This window comes from Peromyscus maniculatus, chromosome 5 (genome assembly GCF_049852395.1).
Source record: "Peromyscus maniculatus bairdii isolate BWxNUB_F1_BW_parent chromosome 5, HU_Pman_BW_mat_3.1, whole genome shotgun sequence".
NCBI lineage: Eukaryota > Metazoa > Chordata > Mammalia > Rodentia > Cricetidae > Peromyscus > Peromyscus maniculatus.
In genome coordinates this window covers 18,582,968-18,598,781 of record NC_134856.1, presented here as the reverse complement: position 1 = coordinate 18,598,781, position 15,814 = coordinate 18,582,968, and the positions used below count along the sequence as shown (strand labels likewise).

General features: G+C 44.8%; 1 protein-coding gene across 2 annotated transcripts in view; it reads right to left on the bottom strand.

The window, feature by feature from the left end:
• The window catches only part of N4bp1 (NEDD4 binding protein 1), a 41,565-nt gene that overhangs the window by 7,235 nt on the left and 18,516 nt on the right, over positions 1-15,814 (bottom strand). The window contains exons 1-3 of one of the 2 annotated variants that reach the window (XM_076571768.1): positions 14,107-14,300; positions 10,820-12,507; positions 1,196-1,326 (exon numbers count right to left, since the gene is read on the bottom strand). In XM_076571768.1, the coding sequence (XP_076427883.1) occupies positions 1,196-1,326; positions 10,820-12,447 (1,759 nt within the window). In that variant the 5' untranslated portion in view covers positions 12,448-12,507; positions 14,107-14,300. Of the gene's footprint in view, positions 1-1,195; positions 1,327-10,819; positions 12,508-14,106; positions 14,301-15,814 lie in introns of those variants that run through there. The other variant, XM_076571766.1, reaches the window with a different exon arrangement.

Below are 15,814 nucleotides of genomic sequence, written 5' to 3'. Positions count from 1 at the left end.
GAACCTTTCCAAAGGTAAATATTACAAGTAGAATACATAACAAGAAATGACAGGAGTCCCCCAAAGAGTGGGAGTGGGAAGGGGAAGAGCCCTCTGGAAGCAGAGGCAGCAGCAGGAGCAGACTGCTTTGCTCCAGTCAAGGAAGGCTGCGTACTCCCCAGCCCGAGTGTAGCCTCCTCTCCTAATTACTTAGTTGTCTGTACAAGTCTTGACTGATTGTCACAGGCATGAGCAGTGACAGAACGGAGGGCCAATGCAGTCCTGTGGAAGAGCAGTCACAGGCAAGAGAAGCGGAGAGCTGATGCATAAGATCCCTGGGTTTGCATTTCCTACCAAAGCAGCTGCCAGTGACCTGAGCTGACCTGCCCAAATTGGGGGTCTCCTACCTCAGAGCTGCCCAGTGTGTATGCACTGAGACTTGGCTAGAAAAGGAGTGAATCTGCCTCGCTCCGTGTGGATAAAGGAAGCTGGGGACACTCCGGAGCGAAGTGGCTTCAGCGCTTCCACCTCTCTAGTAACTAAATGTCACTTCCTGTCTCTGTACTGATGAATCTATAACCACATATGTCGCCCCCTCCCCATGTCGCCTTGGCTTTCTAGGTGCCCTCATGTACTCTGCCACGGCCCTTTCCCCTTGTCTCTGTGAGGGCCTAAGACAACAGCCACCTCACAGTTCTCTGGGTGTCTCGCTGCAGTTCAAACCTTTGTGGGGGGCCTGCAGGTTTGCCGTGTGTGCAGGGTACGGCACACAGAAAGGACTCCTAGTAAGGCATCGGACTACTGAAAGGATGTATCTGGAGGCACGGAACTGACCAGGCAACTATTTAAAAATACCCTTTATATACTCAGAAGCCCAACCCAGTGGAGACGCGCACTTTCTAACAGCTCCACTAGCCTTCCACCCTTCCTAATCACTCCCGTTTACACTACAACACTCCTCAACTGATACTGACCGATACTGCGGAGCCAAGGATGGCTCTGATCTTCCTGCTCCATCCTGAGTGCTGACATTACAGGTGTGGACCACCACACCGAGTTTTCAACTGCTACTTTACCAGACAGAACCAATTTAGAATCTCGTCATTCAAGCTGTTGCCCATGTGCACGATTCTATTCTAAGAGTTGAAATGTTTTGAAATTTGAAGCCAGTTCATTAAATATCTAACCAGAAATATGGAAAGTCACTGGGCCTCACCTGTGACATTAGGATCTCGCCTTGTTCTCCACTGTGGGACAAACACAGTGATGTTTCTGTTGCCAAGCTTCCAAAAATACTCAACTGCAATCGCTATTCCACGGCAGCTAAAGAACTTTTTCAGACCATGGCTGGAAGGAAACAAGGACAATTTCATTCAGGTTAAAGCATATGTAAAGGCCAAATTTTACCATAGACAGAACAGTCACGCACAACAGAATCAGCACAAACATGCTTTTACTTTGCAAATTTGTTGTACGTTTGCTACTTCGCAAAGCCAAGTCAGACCCGCTGACTGAGTCCTTCCTGTATCTTAGAGTCTTAGGTCTTTCCTTGTACTTGACAAACTGGGCACGCTGTTTTGGTGGAGGGTGGCAGGCTTGCTGTAATCTTTGTTTATTACCACAGGGGTTTAAAGCACATCCTAGTGGAAAAAACTACTACTCTTTCTAAGTTCTGTCTAATCACTGGCCTCTAAGAATTTTATCTTTTTTTGAGTGTGGTTTTTGTATGTCATCGAAGCTGACTAAAGCAAGTGATCCTCCTGCCTCAGCCTCTTGGAGTCTCACATTACTGGTGCATACTTCCACATTTGCCTAATGTGATTACGGAGTGACTATCCTGGTGGGGTTTTGGTGCTGTCTTGGTTTGCTGCTGGGTTAGGGCTCAAAGTCAGGTCCTCACACATGCTAGGTCAGCACTCTACCACTGGGCTTCACTACCAGTGTCCTAAGAATTTCTTAGAAATTTAATCACAGAATTTGTTGCTCAAGCAAAGACAGTTCAGTAGCTGGGGCAATGCCTGTGCTGTGCCTGCCTGTTGAGGACAGGAGTAAAGATGTGACCCTACTGCCACCACCACAGTGCCCAATGTCGCTGCTACCTCTGGAGGGCAGGTGGGTGCACAACCCACTTTCCAGGGAACTGAAAAGCTCCGGAGTTTATAACTCATAAAAAACAAGATTCAAATGAAACTATCTAGGACCATAGGGACATTCTGTACTGAATGAAGCAGAAAACAGGAAAAGGGTGAACATGTAAGAGACGGGCTAGAACCTGTCAATCTGTAAAGATCATCATGGTCATTGTCTCACCACTCAACTCTGCCCCAGCAATGTGACAATAGTCACAAACAGCTGTAGATGACAAATATGGCTGAGTTCCTACTCCTAAGACAGAAATGGGGCTGCACCCAGCCCGGTGTGTGACTTCCTGCTCCAGAAGACACACACAAAAAGGTACCTCTCAAGTCTGGCAGTACATTTCAAAACACGAAAACAGACACTGGCTGGAGAGATGGCTCACACTTAGGAGCACTTGCTATTCCTACAGAAGGGCATGGGTTTGTTTCTTAGCACCCACCTGTGGTTCAAACCATCTGTTACTCCAGGGGATCAGAAGCCCTTTTCTGACCAGACAGACAGACAGACACACATACATACACACACTTACTTACACACACACACACACACACACACACACACACACACACACACACACACATTAAAAACAAATCAGCTGGCTATATGGCTCCACAGGCCACAGTACCACACACTCACCATGGTGTGTGTGCTCCACACACACAAACACACACTAATAAGTAAATAAATATAATAAAAAATAAATAAATAACCCTTCATTTTTGTCTTAGGCAGTTAAATAGGTGGAGGAGAGACGTCCTTCCCACACACATCCTCCCAGGCTTGGCTTCCAGGTCCCCTCCACATCTGACAGGTCAGAGAGAGCAAGCCAAGGCAAACTTCCCATAGCACACATGCCGGCCAGCTCTTGCTCTTGGGTGGTCTTGTTCCCACCCCTCCTGGCTGCTAAGTCTCCTGGTGTACCTTCCCTACCAGCCCTGAGGGCTCGGTCCAGGCTCCGTGAAGCCCTTCCTGTCTCTCACTTCCTGCCTTCTATTGCGCAGTGCATGACAGAGTGGCCTGTCCGAGGTATGCAGGCAGAGGGCAGATGTGCTGGAGCAGACTCACTGCCCACACCTGGCCAAGGCCCTTCCACTATCCTACAGTATGGTGCCAACCCCATCTGCATCCCTGACCCTGGAGAGCAGGAAGGCCTGATGTAAACTGCCAAGCTGTCAGGAGGTCACAAAGAGGAGCTCACAAGTTCTCTGTGCTAGAGGATAGAGCCCACTCCTTTTCAGAGACCATCAAAAGAAACCCGCAGCTGGGCAGCTAGCACACCCCTTTAATCCCAGGACGCAGGGGGCAGAGGCAGGCCCAGGTCTCTGTGAGTTCGAGGCCAGAGCAAGTTCCAGGACAACCAGTATGACACAGAGAAATGCTGTCTCAGAAAAAAAAAAAAAAAAAAAAGAAACTATCAGATCTTATCCCAGAAAACACATGCAAGCAAACAAACCTGCTGCGGATATGGTAAGGATTACCAGTAAGACTTGTTAGTGGTGAAACAGAGGGAGTAACTGGGGTTGTTTTGTTTTTAAGAATAAGCTATCACTCTAACTGGTTAATACCCAGGACAGGCCTGGAGTTCAGCCAGCCAGCCAGTCCTAACATGAAGTACGCACATACGCTCCAGTTAACCTGCTTGTCCTCCTCTCCTTAAATGTTTCACTGCCCACAACAGCAGGCGTGGACGGTATAGAGCACCAAGCTCCATTTGCTGGGTCCATGAAGAAAAGGAGGCCAACAGAGATGGGAGGAATTCTGCTACCCTGGGCATCTTATAAGCTTATGGGGAAGGGGGAGACAAATTGTTTAAAGCAATAGTAAAACAAACAGTTAAACATCCAGAAGCACCAATGCTGTACCAGTTTTCAGTGTTCTCTACGGTGAGATCACAGCAGCTTTCACTCTGAAGACTCCAGAGTTAAAAACAGTGGTTCAGGATTCGGGTTAGCTAATATACAGATTTATCTAGAAAATAAACTACAGAAAAAGGAAATGAGGGCTGGTGTGACCAATATAGTGTGTGTGTGGTCTGAGTTTAAGTCGCAGCCCTAAGGGGGGGGAAAAAGAGGAGCCAAACTGTTGTCATACTATGATAGTCTAGAAAGAACTCTACTTTTAAGCCTAATGCCCTGGCTGGATAAAGTGTGCTTAATCCTTGCTGCTTCTGGTCTCTCTAATAGAGAGGCTGGTGGACAGGGAAGTGCAAACTGGTGGTCTTCTCTGACCTAGAGAACATATATTCAAACGGCATAGACCATAATACCTTCTACTTTAGGGACTCCAAATAGACCCCCGCTCCACATGCAGGAAAACACTGAGCCTGGAGGGTAGGTGTGTCAGCTCTCCAGGGAGATTTGAACTTGTTCCATGCCTCGGGAAACAGGTTAAATTATCTGGCTATCTTTCACATTACAGCAGCTAGTCAACGTTTAAAATAGAGGAGGGCTAGGTGATAATAGCTAGCTTGTAATGGTTGTCAAACCAGGCAGGGCAGTGTAGGGAAATATTGTGGAAAGCCCTCTGACTTAACCAGGAAAGCATGGTTTCCTTCTAGCTTCTACTTAATAAAAATAGTCATGGAACCTGCTACAGAAAGACCGGCAAGCAAAGTGCATAGGACGTACAGTTCTGACAAGTGAACGGGCAAACCCCATCTACACAGAAAATCACCAAATCAGGTGCTCTCACGCTGGAGTTTCAGCCACCACTGTGATGTCGCGCCAGACACCGCAAACATTTCCACTGACTCATCACTTGACTCACTCATGGTGACGGGGAGTGAGTGTGTGTGTGTGTGGGGGGGGGGGGGTAAACTGAAAACACACATAACCAGCAGCATAAGGCAGGTATTTTGGAACTTTTCATGGTATATATGAGCTGCAGATATCATGCTGGACTGAATAAACAGCAACCCAGGGAAGAGTGGGAGGGGCCGCTTCAGGGTAGTTTATACCAACAGACCCTACCCTTGCAGGTCATGGATTTCCTTCTAAACTACCATAGCACTTAGCTGTGCTAAATGGGCGGGGGTCACTCAGAAGCACTAATGTGTCCAATGACAACAAGGTCTTAACAGTCCAACCTCAACTTCTATGGGAGACACAGGCAGTCCAGGTGCTGAGGAAAGACAGGACCCCAAGTCTAGGTGTGACCCTGGACAAGGTTCTTGTCACTTCGTGTCATGTAAGTTATACTCAATTTGTGCTCCAAGAAACTAGTATGAAGATTGCATTACAAAATGATGATGATGATGATGATGAAGTACCAGACTGAAAATGAAGCTCAGAAGTACAGCATTTGCCTAATATATCTAAGAACCAAAGTTCAATTCTTACTGCCAAAAAACTTAGGAAATATTTGGTCTCAGTTAAACTGTAATCTAAATTGGTGATCAGAATGGCAGTCATGTCATGAAGTTACAAGTAGTAGCAAAAAGCCAGTAAAAAAGTGCTAGTCTTTTACTCAGCAGCTCTTAGAGGAAGCCCACATGTCCAGAGCCCAGAGCTGAGGGTAGTTTGGTGGAACAGTCTAACTAAACTTACTCACTATGGAAACAGATGGTTTGTGTAAGAGCCAATCATCTCCACCTTTGGGACTGCCTTTCTGAGATGATCCTCAGAACAAACACTCAGTCTCCAGTGCCATGCAGCACACTGCCATCTGATCTCAGGACTTCCCAACTCAGAGTCAAGCCCCACCCCATTGGCATTTCCTCTCTCAGAAAAAGAGTTACCTTTGATTACTAACTGTGGTGGTTTGAATAAAAATGACCCTCATGGGTCCATAGGGAGTGCCTTGCTGGAAGAGGTGTGTGACTAGGGGATGGGCTTTGAGGTCTCAGAGGCTCAAGCCAGTAGTTTCTCTGCCTGCTTCCTGCAGATCAAGATATAGAACTCTCAGCTCCTTCTCCAGCACCATGTCTGCCTGCACGCCACCATGACGATAATGGACTGAACCTCTGAACTGTAAGCCAGCCCCAATTCAATGTTTTCCTTTATAAGAGTTGCTGTGGTCATGGTGTCTCTTCACAGCAATAGAACCCTAACTAAGGTGAATCTACATCTAATTAACTACAACTACCTCTTACGGTAACAGCCCCCTTTTAACGTGTTGCTCTTAAACACAAACATCAGTAAATTGGAAGAAAAGTCAAATCCTCTAGAAATAATCAGTTTTCAAAACTAGTGAGTGGGCTGGAGAGCTGGCTCAGTGGTTAAAAGCACTAGCTGCTCTTTCAGATGGCTGGAGTTCAGCTCCCATCACCATCGTTAAGCAGTTCACAACCACCTGCAACTCCAGCTCCAGGGATCCAACACCCTCTTCTGACCTCTGTGGGTACCAGAATGCATATGTACAACTTCCCTGTACCCCCACCCATATACATAACTAAAAATAATGTTTAAAGTAATAAGGATAATAACTAGTCTCAGCAGATATATATATATATATATATATATATATATATATATGAATATAGGCCAGGTGGTTCACAGCCGTTTGTTACTCCATATAGCGCACACACACACACACACACACAGAGACACAAACACACCCCATACAATAAACATATAAATAGATGCATGAAACAACTAAAAATATATACTAATAAAAGCTTGCAGGCTCACTTTAAGTAATAATCATTGTTTTTCAAAAGCAACAGCACTATATCCAAGATTTTCAGGAAATATGTGGTAGTCTTTTGTGTTGTCATGTGTCTGGGAAATGGACAAAGTGGAAGGGATCAGATATGTAAAACATCCTGTCATGGTCAAACAGAACCGCTGTGCATTCTAATAGTGAGAGATTCTAGTTACTACTCCAAAAGTTGATGGATCAGTCGGTAAAGTGCATGTTGAACAAGCATGAGGACTTGAGTTCAGATCCCCAGCACCCATGTCAAAAGCAAAGGTGGTGGCACACACTTGTAATCCCAGTACTGGTAAAGAGGAAAAGAGAGGAGGAACCCTGGAGTCCCCTAGCCAGCTGATCTAGCCAAATTGGTGAGCTCCAGGTCTAGTGAAAGACCCTAACTTAAAAACAACAAAGAAAAAAAAAAAAAACACAAAAGCAAACAAAAAACCAAGGTGGAAAGCAGTAGAGGAAGACACCCAATATTAACCTCTGCTCTCTATATACACACACATACACACTCATGAACACACAGCATGCACACACAAACATTACCAGGCTCAGCCTTGGTTCTTCTGTGTTCTTATTGCTTGATCATCAATTTGAGAAATCTTTTCACATATAGAATCAGCCTTAAACTCTGTGTCATCACTTAGCTTAAGAACTAACAATGAGGAACAGGAGCGGTCTTGGAATACAAGTACCCAAAAGGCTCTTACAGTTTTACTTAGATACATCTACGGAGCTGTGGGGCATTTGCTGGGTTTTCCCCAACAGAGCTGCCAGAATACAAAGAAAGACGATAATAGGCAGTATTGCTTGGAAATGAGGATACAGGTACAACAGTTTCACTCCCTACCTTTACATTTTCAAACTCTGATCTTCCTGCCCTGACCTTCTCAGGGCTGGGATTCAGGAAGGGGCCACCATGCCCAGTTCATATGGTGCATGGGACAAAACCCAGGGCTTCATGAATGCTAGGCAAGCATTCTACCAACAGAGCTACATGCAGCTCCAGCCCAAACTGCCAAACTTCTAATATCTAACATAGTGGCACTTTAAAAAAATTTTTGACAGCAAAATGTAAACATACAATCAGTAATTTATTTTTTACAAAAGAAAAGCAAAATAATGCTTACACTTGTAAAAATCCACCCTGCTAGGCATGGTAGCACACACCTTTAAAGCCTTGCACTTGGAAGGCACAGGTAGGAGGATCTTCATGACTTGAGGGCTACATAGTAAGACTTTGTCTCAAAATAAACAGGCCAGGTGTGGAGGCACAAGCCTACAATCCCAGCGCTTAGGAGGTAGATTGGATCTTTTGTGAGTTTAAGGGCAGTCGGTCTTCACAGTGAGCACTAGACCAGGGCTACATGAGACCCCGTTCCCAAACAAAAGATACACACCAAAAGCTGTCGGGCAGACCCAAAAGGTGGGTTGGAGGACGGCAAGCAAGCTTAAGGTACAGAGAAGACCAAACGGGGCCTGGCTTGCACTCTTGCAGCATGGTTCTGCGCTACCCTATGGCTGTGGACTTTACCATGGGCAAGGCCGGCGCAGTTGCTGCTGGAGGCATCTCACCGAGCGAGCACACCAAGTTCATATGGGACATGGCCTAAGAAGTGTGTAGCTTTGCTCCCCGCTCCCAAGTAACAGTGAGCTCTGGAGCTGCTCAATGTGGCCATGGACAAGCAGGTCCCAGAGTTCATCAAGAAAAGGACAGATGTGCATCCACCCACACCAAAAGAAAGGAAGAGGAACTGAGTGAGAGTCCTCACCACCATGAGGAAGGCACCACGAGCTGCCAAGATATAAGTCCCTTCTTTCCTCTGAGTAGTAAATAATTTCCAAAAACAACATGGAAGGTATCTCAGATATATTCTGAAGTACTTTCAGATGAAATATGTATCTGAGATTTCCTTTCAAGTCCACAAAGAGCCAGAGAGGGAGCTCCGCAGAGAGAGAGCACGTGACTAACACTCAGAAGAGCCTGGCCTCCACCGCCCCCCACCACAGGGAAAATAAACAATACAACAAAAACAAATCAAACCACGTAACAGTGGGTTTAAAGTGGTAGGGAAGAGAGCAGACGGAACAAGACTGGTCCTGAACAAGCAATTGTTGAGGCTGAATGAGTAAATCCATGCAGAGTCACCACACATTTTTATTATATTTCTTTGTAAATCTTAATGAAAGAAAAATAGCAAAATAAATAAGTCAATAAAGCTGAGTTCAGTTCCCACAGCAGCAGAGAGAGGCTCACAACTGCCTGTGACTCTGGCTCCAGAGGATCCGATGCATTTATCTGGCCTCTTCCAGCACCCGCAAACATGTGGAATGCATTCACACAAATGCACATGCAAATATAAAGAAGAACAAATTGAGGTGGCTGGAAAGATGGCTTGGCAGTTAAAAGAACTTGCTACTCTTGAGGAAGACTTGGGTTCAGTTCCCAGCACCCACACAATGGCTCACAACTGTAACTCTAGTCCCAGGGGATCCAATACCCTCTTCTGGCCTCCTTGGACACCAGGCATGCACATGGTGGGCATATGAACATATTTATTTCCATGCCTCTAATAGAAGCACGGGGGTGGGGGTGGGGGTACAGTAAGAGGACTGTGAGTCTGAATATAGCCTCACCAGTCAGCCTAGGCAACTTAGGAAGACCATCACAAAATGAAAAATAAAGAGACTCCTGGGAGACAGTATAGTGGTGGGGCACTGGCCTCACTCATGTAAGGCCCTTGTCCAAACACAAGAACCAGAAAGAAGTCATAGGCATTCCTAAAACTTCAAGACACGAGTTGACCTTTTAGAATTCCTAGAAAGTGGTCATACAGACATTCAACAATAGAGAATATTAGTCTTAGTTAGTATCTATCTGTATGAGTTCGGAGTGAGCTCAGCAGTTAAGAAAGGCTTGAATTCAGTTTCCAGCACCCCCATCAGATGGATCAAATCCACCTAGAACTCTTCAGCTCCAGGGATCTGACATGTTTTTCTGGCCTCTGTGGGTACTGCATTCATGTTTACAAATTGACTTTCAGACATACACATACACTTAATTAAAATAAGCTGGGTGGTGGCGGCTCACGCCTTGAATCCCAGCACTTGGGAGGCAGAGGCAGGAGGATCTCTGTGAGTTCAAGGCCAGCCTGGTCTATAGAGTGAGTTCCAGGACAGCCAAGGCTACACAGAGAAACCCTGTCTTGAAAAACAATGTGTGTATCTTGAAAAAAACAGTAAGTAAGTAATAGAAAGAAAGAAAGAAAGAAAGAAAGAAAGGAAGGAAGGAAGGAAGGAAGGAAGGAAGGAAGGAAGGAAGGAAGGAAGGAAGGAAGGAAGGAAGGAAGCAAGCAAGCAAGCAAGCAAGCAAGCAAGCAAGCAAGCAAGCAAGCAAGCAAGCAAGCAAGCAAGCCGGGTGGTGGTGGCTCATGCCTTGAATCCCAGCACTCGAGAGGCAGAGGCAGGAGGATCTCTGAGTTTGAGGGCAGCCCAGTCCACAGAGAGAGATCCAGGACAGGCACCAAAACTACAAAGAGAAACCTTGCCTCGAAAAAACCAAAAAATAAAAATAAAAATAAAGAAATGAAGAAAAACAATGTGTGTGTGTGTGTGTGTGTGTGTGTGTGTGTGTGTGTGTGTGTTTAAGATTTCTCACGGAAGCCAAGAGAAGAAGTACTACAAGTCAGCAGCTAGCCTGGGCTACAAGAGACTGTCTCACAAACAAAAGGCAGCACCAAGCAGCCGCTCCACTCTAGTATTGGGAATCTAACAGCGACACAGATTTCAAAGTCTAATTCATTTACAACTGTACCCTATGTGCCAGAGCAAGGTGTAATGGGAAAATACAGTCTATACAACCTCCTACCCACAGGAACAGGGTGAAGCAGAAGCTTAGAACTTCAGAAGACCAAATGCAAACCTTCCCAGCCAGCTGGTTCTCTCTGGGGAAGAATATAGATCCACTAGAACACACAGAGCAGTCTACACACACATGTATGCATGCACAGACACACAATTCTTAGAGAACAGGGAAGAATAATTGGCAGAGTGGACTTACGTAATTGCAACATTACTCCCATCTATAACAATATGCTTCAAATCTGCTCTCCCTGGTTCATTTTTTAATTCCAGCTTGTATGGTATTTTCAGGGTATCTCGAAATCTTTGAACACCCGTAACTGAGGAATCGATATGATCAGAGGATCCTGCCAACCGTGTATCAGTAACTGAAGGTAACAGCTGGGGCGGCGGCATCGGTGGGGAAAGTGGGGGATAATTTGGCTTAGGCTGAGGAGAGCTACAACAGCCAGAACGTTTTTCACAGGCAGACTTCATATTATTTGGAAGCAAGGGTTCTGCTTGCTGCTGAAGACCATTTTCAGGAAAAGCTGGGCTTCTCTGTTGGTGACCTGCGGCTCCCCTCGAAATGAAGCTGACTTCTTTAGGACTGGAAGAGGCAGCAGAGGGTGAGAGGCCATCAGTCTCAAGATCTACATTACAAGTGAAGTTCTGGTTTGAGCCCCACATTTCATGTTTCTGTCCTACTGGCACTGTTCTGAAAGAATTAATTCTGCAATTTGAGGTACACGGTTTGGGGTCTTTGAACGGTAACTGGGAAAATCTTTCCACTATATCTTGCTCTGTGTGACTCTGTGTTTTCTTTGGAGTAGAATCTGTTGTGAGCTCAGGTGTGCTGCTCCCAACACCCGCACTTCTGCTCTGCCCAGCATCTGGAGCCACAGGGCAAGGTGGAAATGCTCTGTCTCCTTGGAGCCTCTTGTTCTCCTTTTCAATCTCCTCTAAGAGCAATAACGGTTCTGTAGAAGGCCCGTACTCCCTGATGACCTTCTCAACAATCTCCTGGGAATAGCCCATGGTTTTAAAGAAGTTTACAAGGATGTTGTACTCCATCTCTTCTGTAGTGTCTTTTCCATCGGGGCTTAGATTTGTAGAGTTAGAAGCAGCATCACACAGGTCAATGACTTCATTTCCAGCTGATGCTTTACCATCATGCAAAAGCTCCCCTTCTAGAACATTCTCTAAGGAAAACTGCTTCTTGGTATGCCTTTCTTCCGTATCAGAAGACCTCCTCTTATGACCAACCCTGTCTTCGGAAAGTGCATCTTCATCTGGACTTAGACCATTTACTGGAACAAAGAGCACATCTGGAGAGCTAGGAAAGACTGTGTCCATTTGTTTTGTAAGCTCAGAAACAGGGGTCCTAGCTCCACTCCTGGCATCTTCCTGTAAAACAAGTTCATCTCTAGCAATACTCGGTCCTGTGGCAGCATTCTGCGTCAACTCCGGTGGCCGCATCTCTCCAATTTTAATGACTTCATCATCTTCTGTTTCAAACAGATTCTCTTCACCTCGTGTGAGACTCAGTAGTTCTTTCTTCAAGGAAGTAGGCAAAATCAACAAATCCATTGTATAATTGTCTGCATGGGCTTCAACAAACTGTCTGAATTCCCGTTTGATTTCCGACTCTTTCTGACTACTGGGCAGGTTCTCATTATTCTCAAAGAGCTTCACAAACTGCTGAATATGACTCCTGGCCATGACCACAGCCTCAGCACTTCCTCTAATGCCAAGAAGCCCCGTATCTAAAATGCAGAGGTCAGCACAAGTATCCTGAATTAGGCTCTTTAAAAATAGGCTCTGTGCCCCTACAAAAATGCAGTGCATGGCCTTGGGGTAGCATTCTCTTTCTTCCAGTTCAGGCTCACAGATCCCTTTGATATACTCCTGTAAAGAGAAGACAAAATTAGACAGATTTACCAGATTCCTTAGTACAAGGACCTACAACAGCCAGGCTAACTTTTTTTTTTAAATCATTAAGCATATTTATAATTTGGAGTAAAATTCCTTGACTTCAATTAAAAAAAAATTACAGCTCTCAACTTGTGTGTGTGTTGGGATGGGGGGCTGTTCGTCTGTTTCACTCTAACTATTTAATCATCTTTGGAGGAACTGAAACTTTGTATAATCTACAGAGTGGGAATGCATAACCTTTTCACTGTGTCTTCCACTGTGATCTTAGGGGCTTGCCTAGCTACACATTGGATAATCCCAAGGCTGGATTCATTTACATCTAAAAGACATCTCCTGCTACCCAGTCATTTATCACAAGGAGGACATAGCCCCAAGATGAGATCATCAGATCAGTGAGTGACAAGAGAACACCACTGGTTTGCAGATGCAACAAAAATGATCACCCTGCTTCAGGTTCCTTGAAGACATTTAGGAACAATAAGATTCAAGTATAACCAGAACACTAGTAGGACTTGCCCTGCTGCTACTGAAGAAGGCTTTAGTAGGATTAAGCAAGGGAACTAGTGAGATGGGTCAGCAGTGGAAGAACTCACTGTCAGGCCTGATGATGACCTGAGGACCCACATGGTAGAAGGACAGAATCAACTCTGTGACCTCAACACACATGTTGTGGCAATGTACACCCCCACACCCCCCACTCACCTCATAAATGTAGTAAAAATTTTAAGAGAATTAGTTTCTTTAGCAAGTGGGTTGCTACTAGAAACAAAAAATGAGTCAAGCAAGTGAACACACAAACACACACACACACCCCAGTGAAACACATTTGTTAATATACCCACCAACTTTAGCTCTGGAATGTGTTGGTCTCAAATTCCAAAAATACTACTGGTGTAGACTTGCTCAAGTTACCCAACCAAACGAAGCCTGGTTTCTTCAACAGCAGAGGTTAAGAATAGTGCACTCATAGAGGGTTAGGGGAGTTAAAGTCCTTACAAGGCACCTTGTCACACGGCGAGACTGTTACCCCATGATGAGTGAACTTCTGCACAGACCCTGGTGAAGTGAGATCTGACCTATGCTTTCAACTGAGATTAGAAAAGCGTCACAAAAGCAGCGGTATTTAAATGCTCTGCCTGTGAAGCGCCAGTCAGGAGTTTTTTCAGCTTGAACTTAATATACACTTGCTGCTTATGACCACATGCCTTCAGTTAGAATCCACATTCCAATATATATGCCTAATGTTTGTGCATTTATAGTTTAGAATCACAAAATCTCTGAGTAGATGAAACAGTAGAGATGAGGAAATTCCCATGCAAATAGTATGATACATTTCCAGGCTTTCACTGCTCCTATGAGTCTTGACTGTACTGGGGGTTTGTAGTCTTGAGGATGAAGCACAGGAGTCTTGTCTTTTTAATAAGCATGATTTTCTACTTTTGTTAACAGGACAATTTAGTTAAACCAAATAACCGATCATCTTATGTTGTGGGAATTCTGCCGTTCGGTACAATGACTAATGGAATGGTGTAGTTTAGCCCAATAGGCGTGGTCTTCTCTGAAGATACTGACCCTTTAGGAACCCAAGGTGGCAGGTCGTTCTCTCTCTATTGGACTGTAGAGGGACTTGCTGAAGCCACAGAGGAAGTGAGGCTTGGTGACCTTCTCCATTGCCCATTGGGAGCAAACAGCGGGAGTAGGCGACAGATGTGCCCCCAGAGGGAACAGCAGGACAGCTGTTACTCTGGTGGACTCTCCTTTCCGACCTGTAATCATTGTGCATAGATTCTGTCTATTTAATAAAGGTAGCTCATTTCCCCAAGCCTCTTTCCATAGTTTTATCTTCCGGAATATCCAAGCAGTGCTAAATACTGATGCCAGCAGCCTTAGAGCTCCAAGTGGGATCTGGGGATGTGGCTTAGCTAGTAGAATGCCTGCCGAGCATGAACCAGGGCCTGAGTTCAACCTTGTTACCATAGAAATCAGGCATGGTGGTGCATGTCTATAATTCCAGTACTTAGGAGGTTGGGACAAGGGGACCAGAAGTTCAAAATCATCCTCAGCTGCACAGGGTAAAGGCCAGCCTCAGCTACATGAGACCCTAACACAAACAAACAGTTCTCTTTCCAATTACTACAACTTGTTTGAACTTATTCTATATTTACTTTTTTTTTATAGTAAAATAAATCTTATTCTATATTTACTTATTATATATATATATATTTTTTTTTTTTTGAGCTGAGGATTGAACCCAGGGCCTTGCGCTTGCTAGGCAAGCGCTCTACCACTGAGCTAAATCCCCAACCCCTACTTATTATATTTAAAAAATATTTTAAAAATATTTTTATAGGGGCTGGAGAGATGGCCCAGCAGTTAAGAGCACTTGCTGCCCTTCTAGAAGACCCAAGTTTGATTTACAACACTCATGTCGGAAGGTCAAAACAGCCTGTAATTCTGATTCCAGAGGATGGGACACCTTCTTCTGGCCTCTGTGGACACCTACACATACATTTGCATACACCCACCTCCCTACCACATATGCATAGATTGAAAAATAAGTTCTTTAAAAGGAGAAAATATTTTTATAAGGCACTTTATCTTGAGCTAATAGTTTCACAAGAACTAATTTTTTAAGGTAATTACAGACTGCACTCCATCTAACCTAACCACATCTGTATGATGATACCATAAGTATCAGAAATCTGCATTGCACATGAGCCCGGAGATCTAGACTAGTAGTACATCACATGGTTTTATAAAACCATTACCTTGTGTCAATGTTTAGAACTATTCTATTACCACAAAGATTGCCTTTATCTTTTTATGGTCACACTTACCACTCTACTTTCAATCTCCTAATAGTCATTCATTTGCATTTGTTTTCAAATTCAAAGTTTTGTGACATGCTATGAAAATGGAATTATACAATATTTGACTTTAAACATCTCAGTACATGTAAAGTACTGGCCTTTCAGTGCACAGGCCTCACTGCCCCCCCACCTTTCTTACTGTAGCCCTCTACCCCCACTGCCCCCCCCATACACACACACACACACACACACACACACACGCCTGTTTAAATCCAGGGTCGACATGAGAACCTGTGATATTTATCTTTTTACCCACTTGCTTCCTAGCCTCCTCTCCTACCCAGCTCCCTTAGGTCCCTTACTCTCCTCTCACCCCATGGCCCTAGGTCCTTTCTACTTTCCTATTTTAAGGTTGGACAAATGCACCCCATTTCCTCTATCCATTCATCTGTTGATAGGCACCTAGGCTG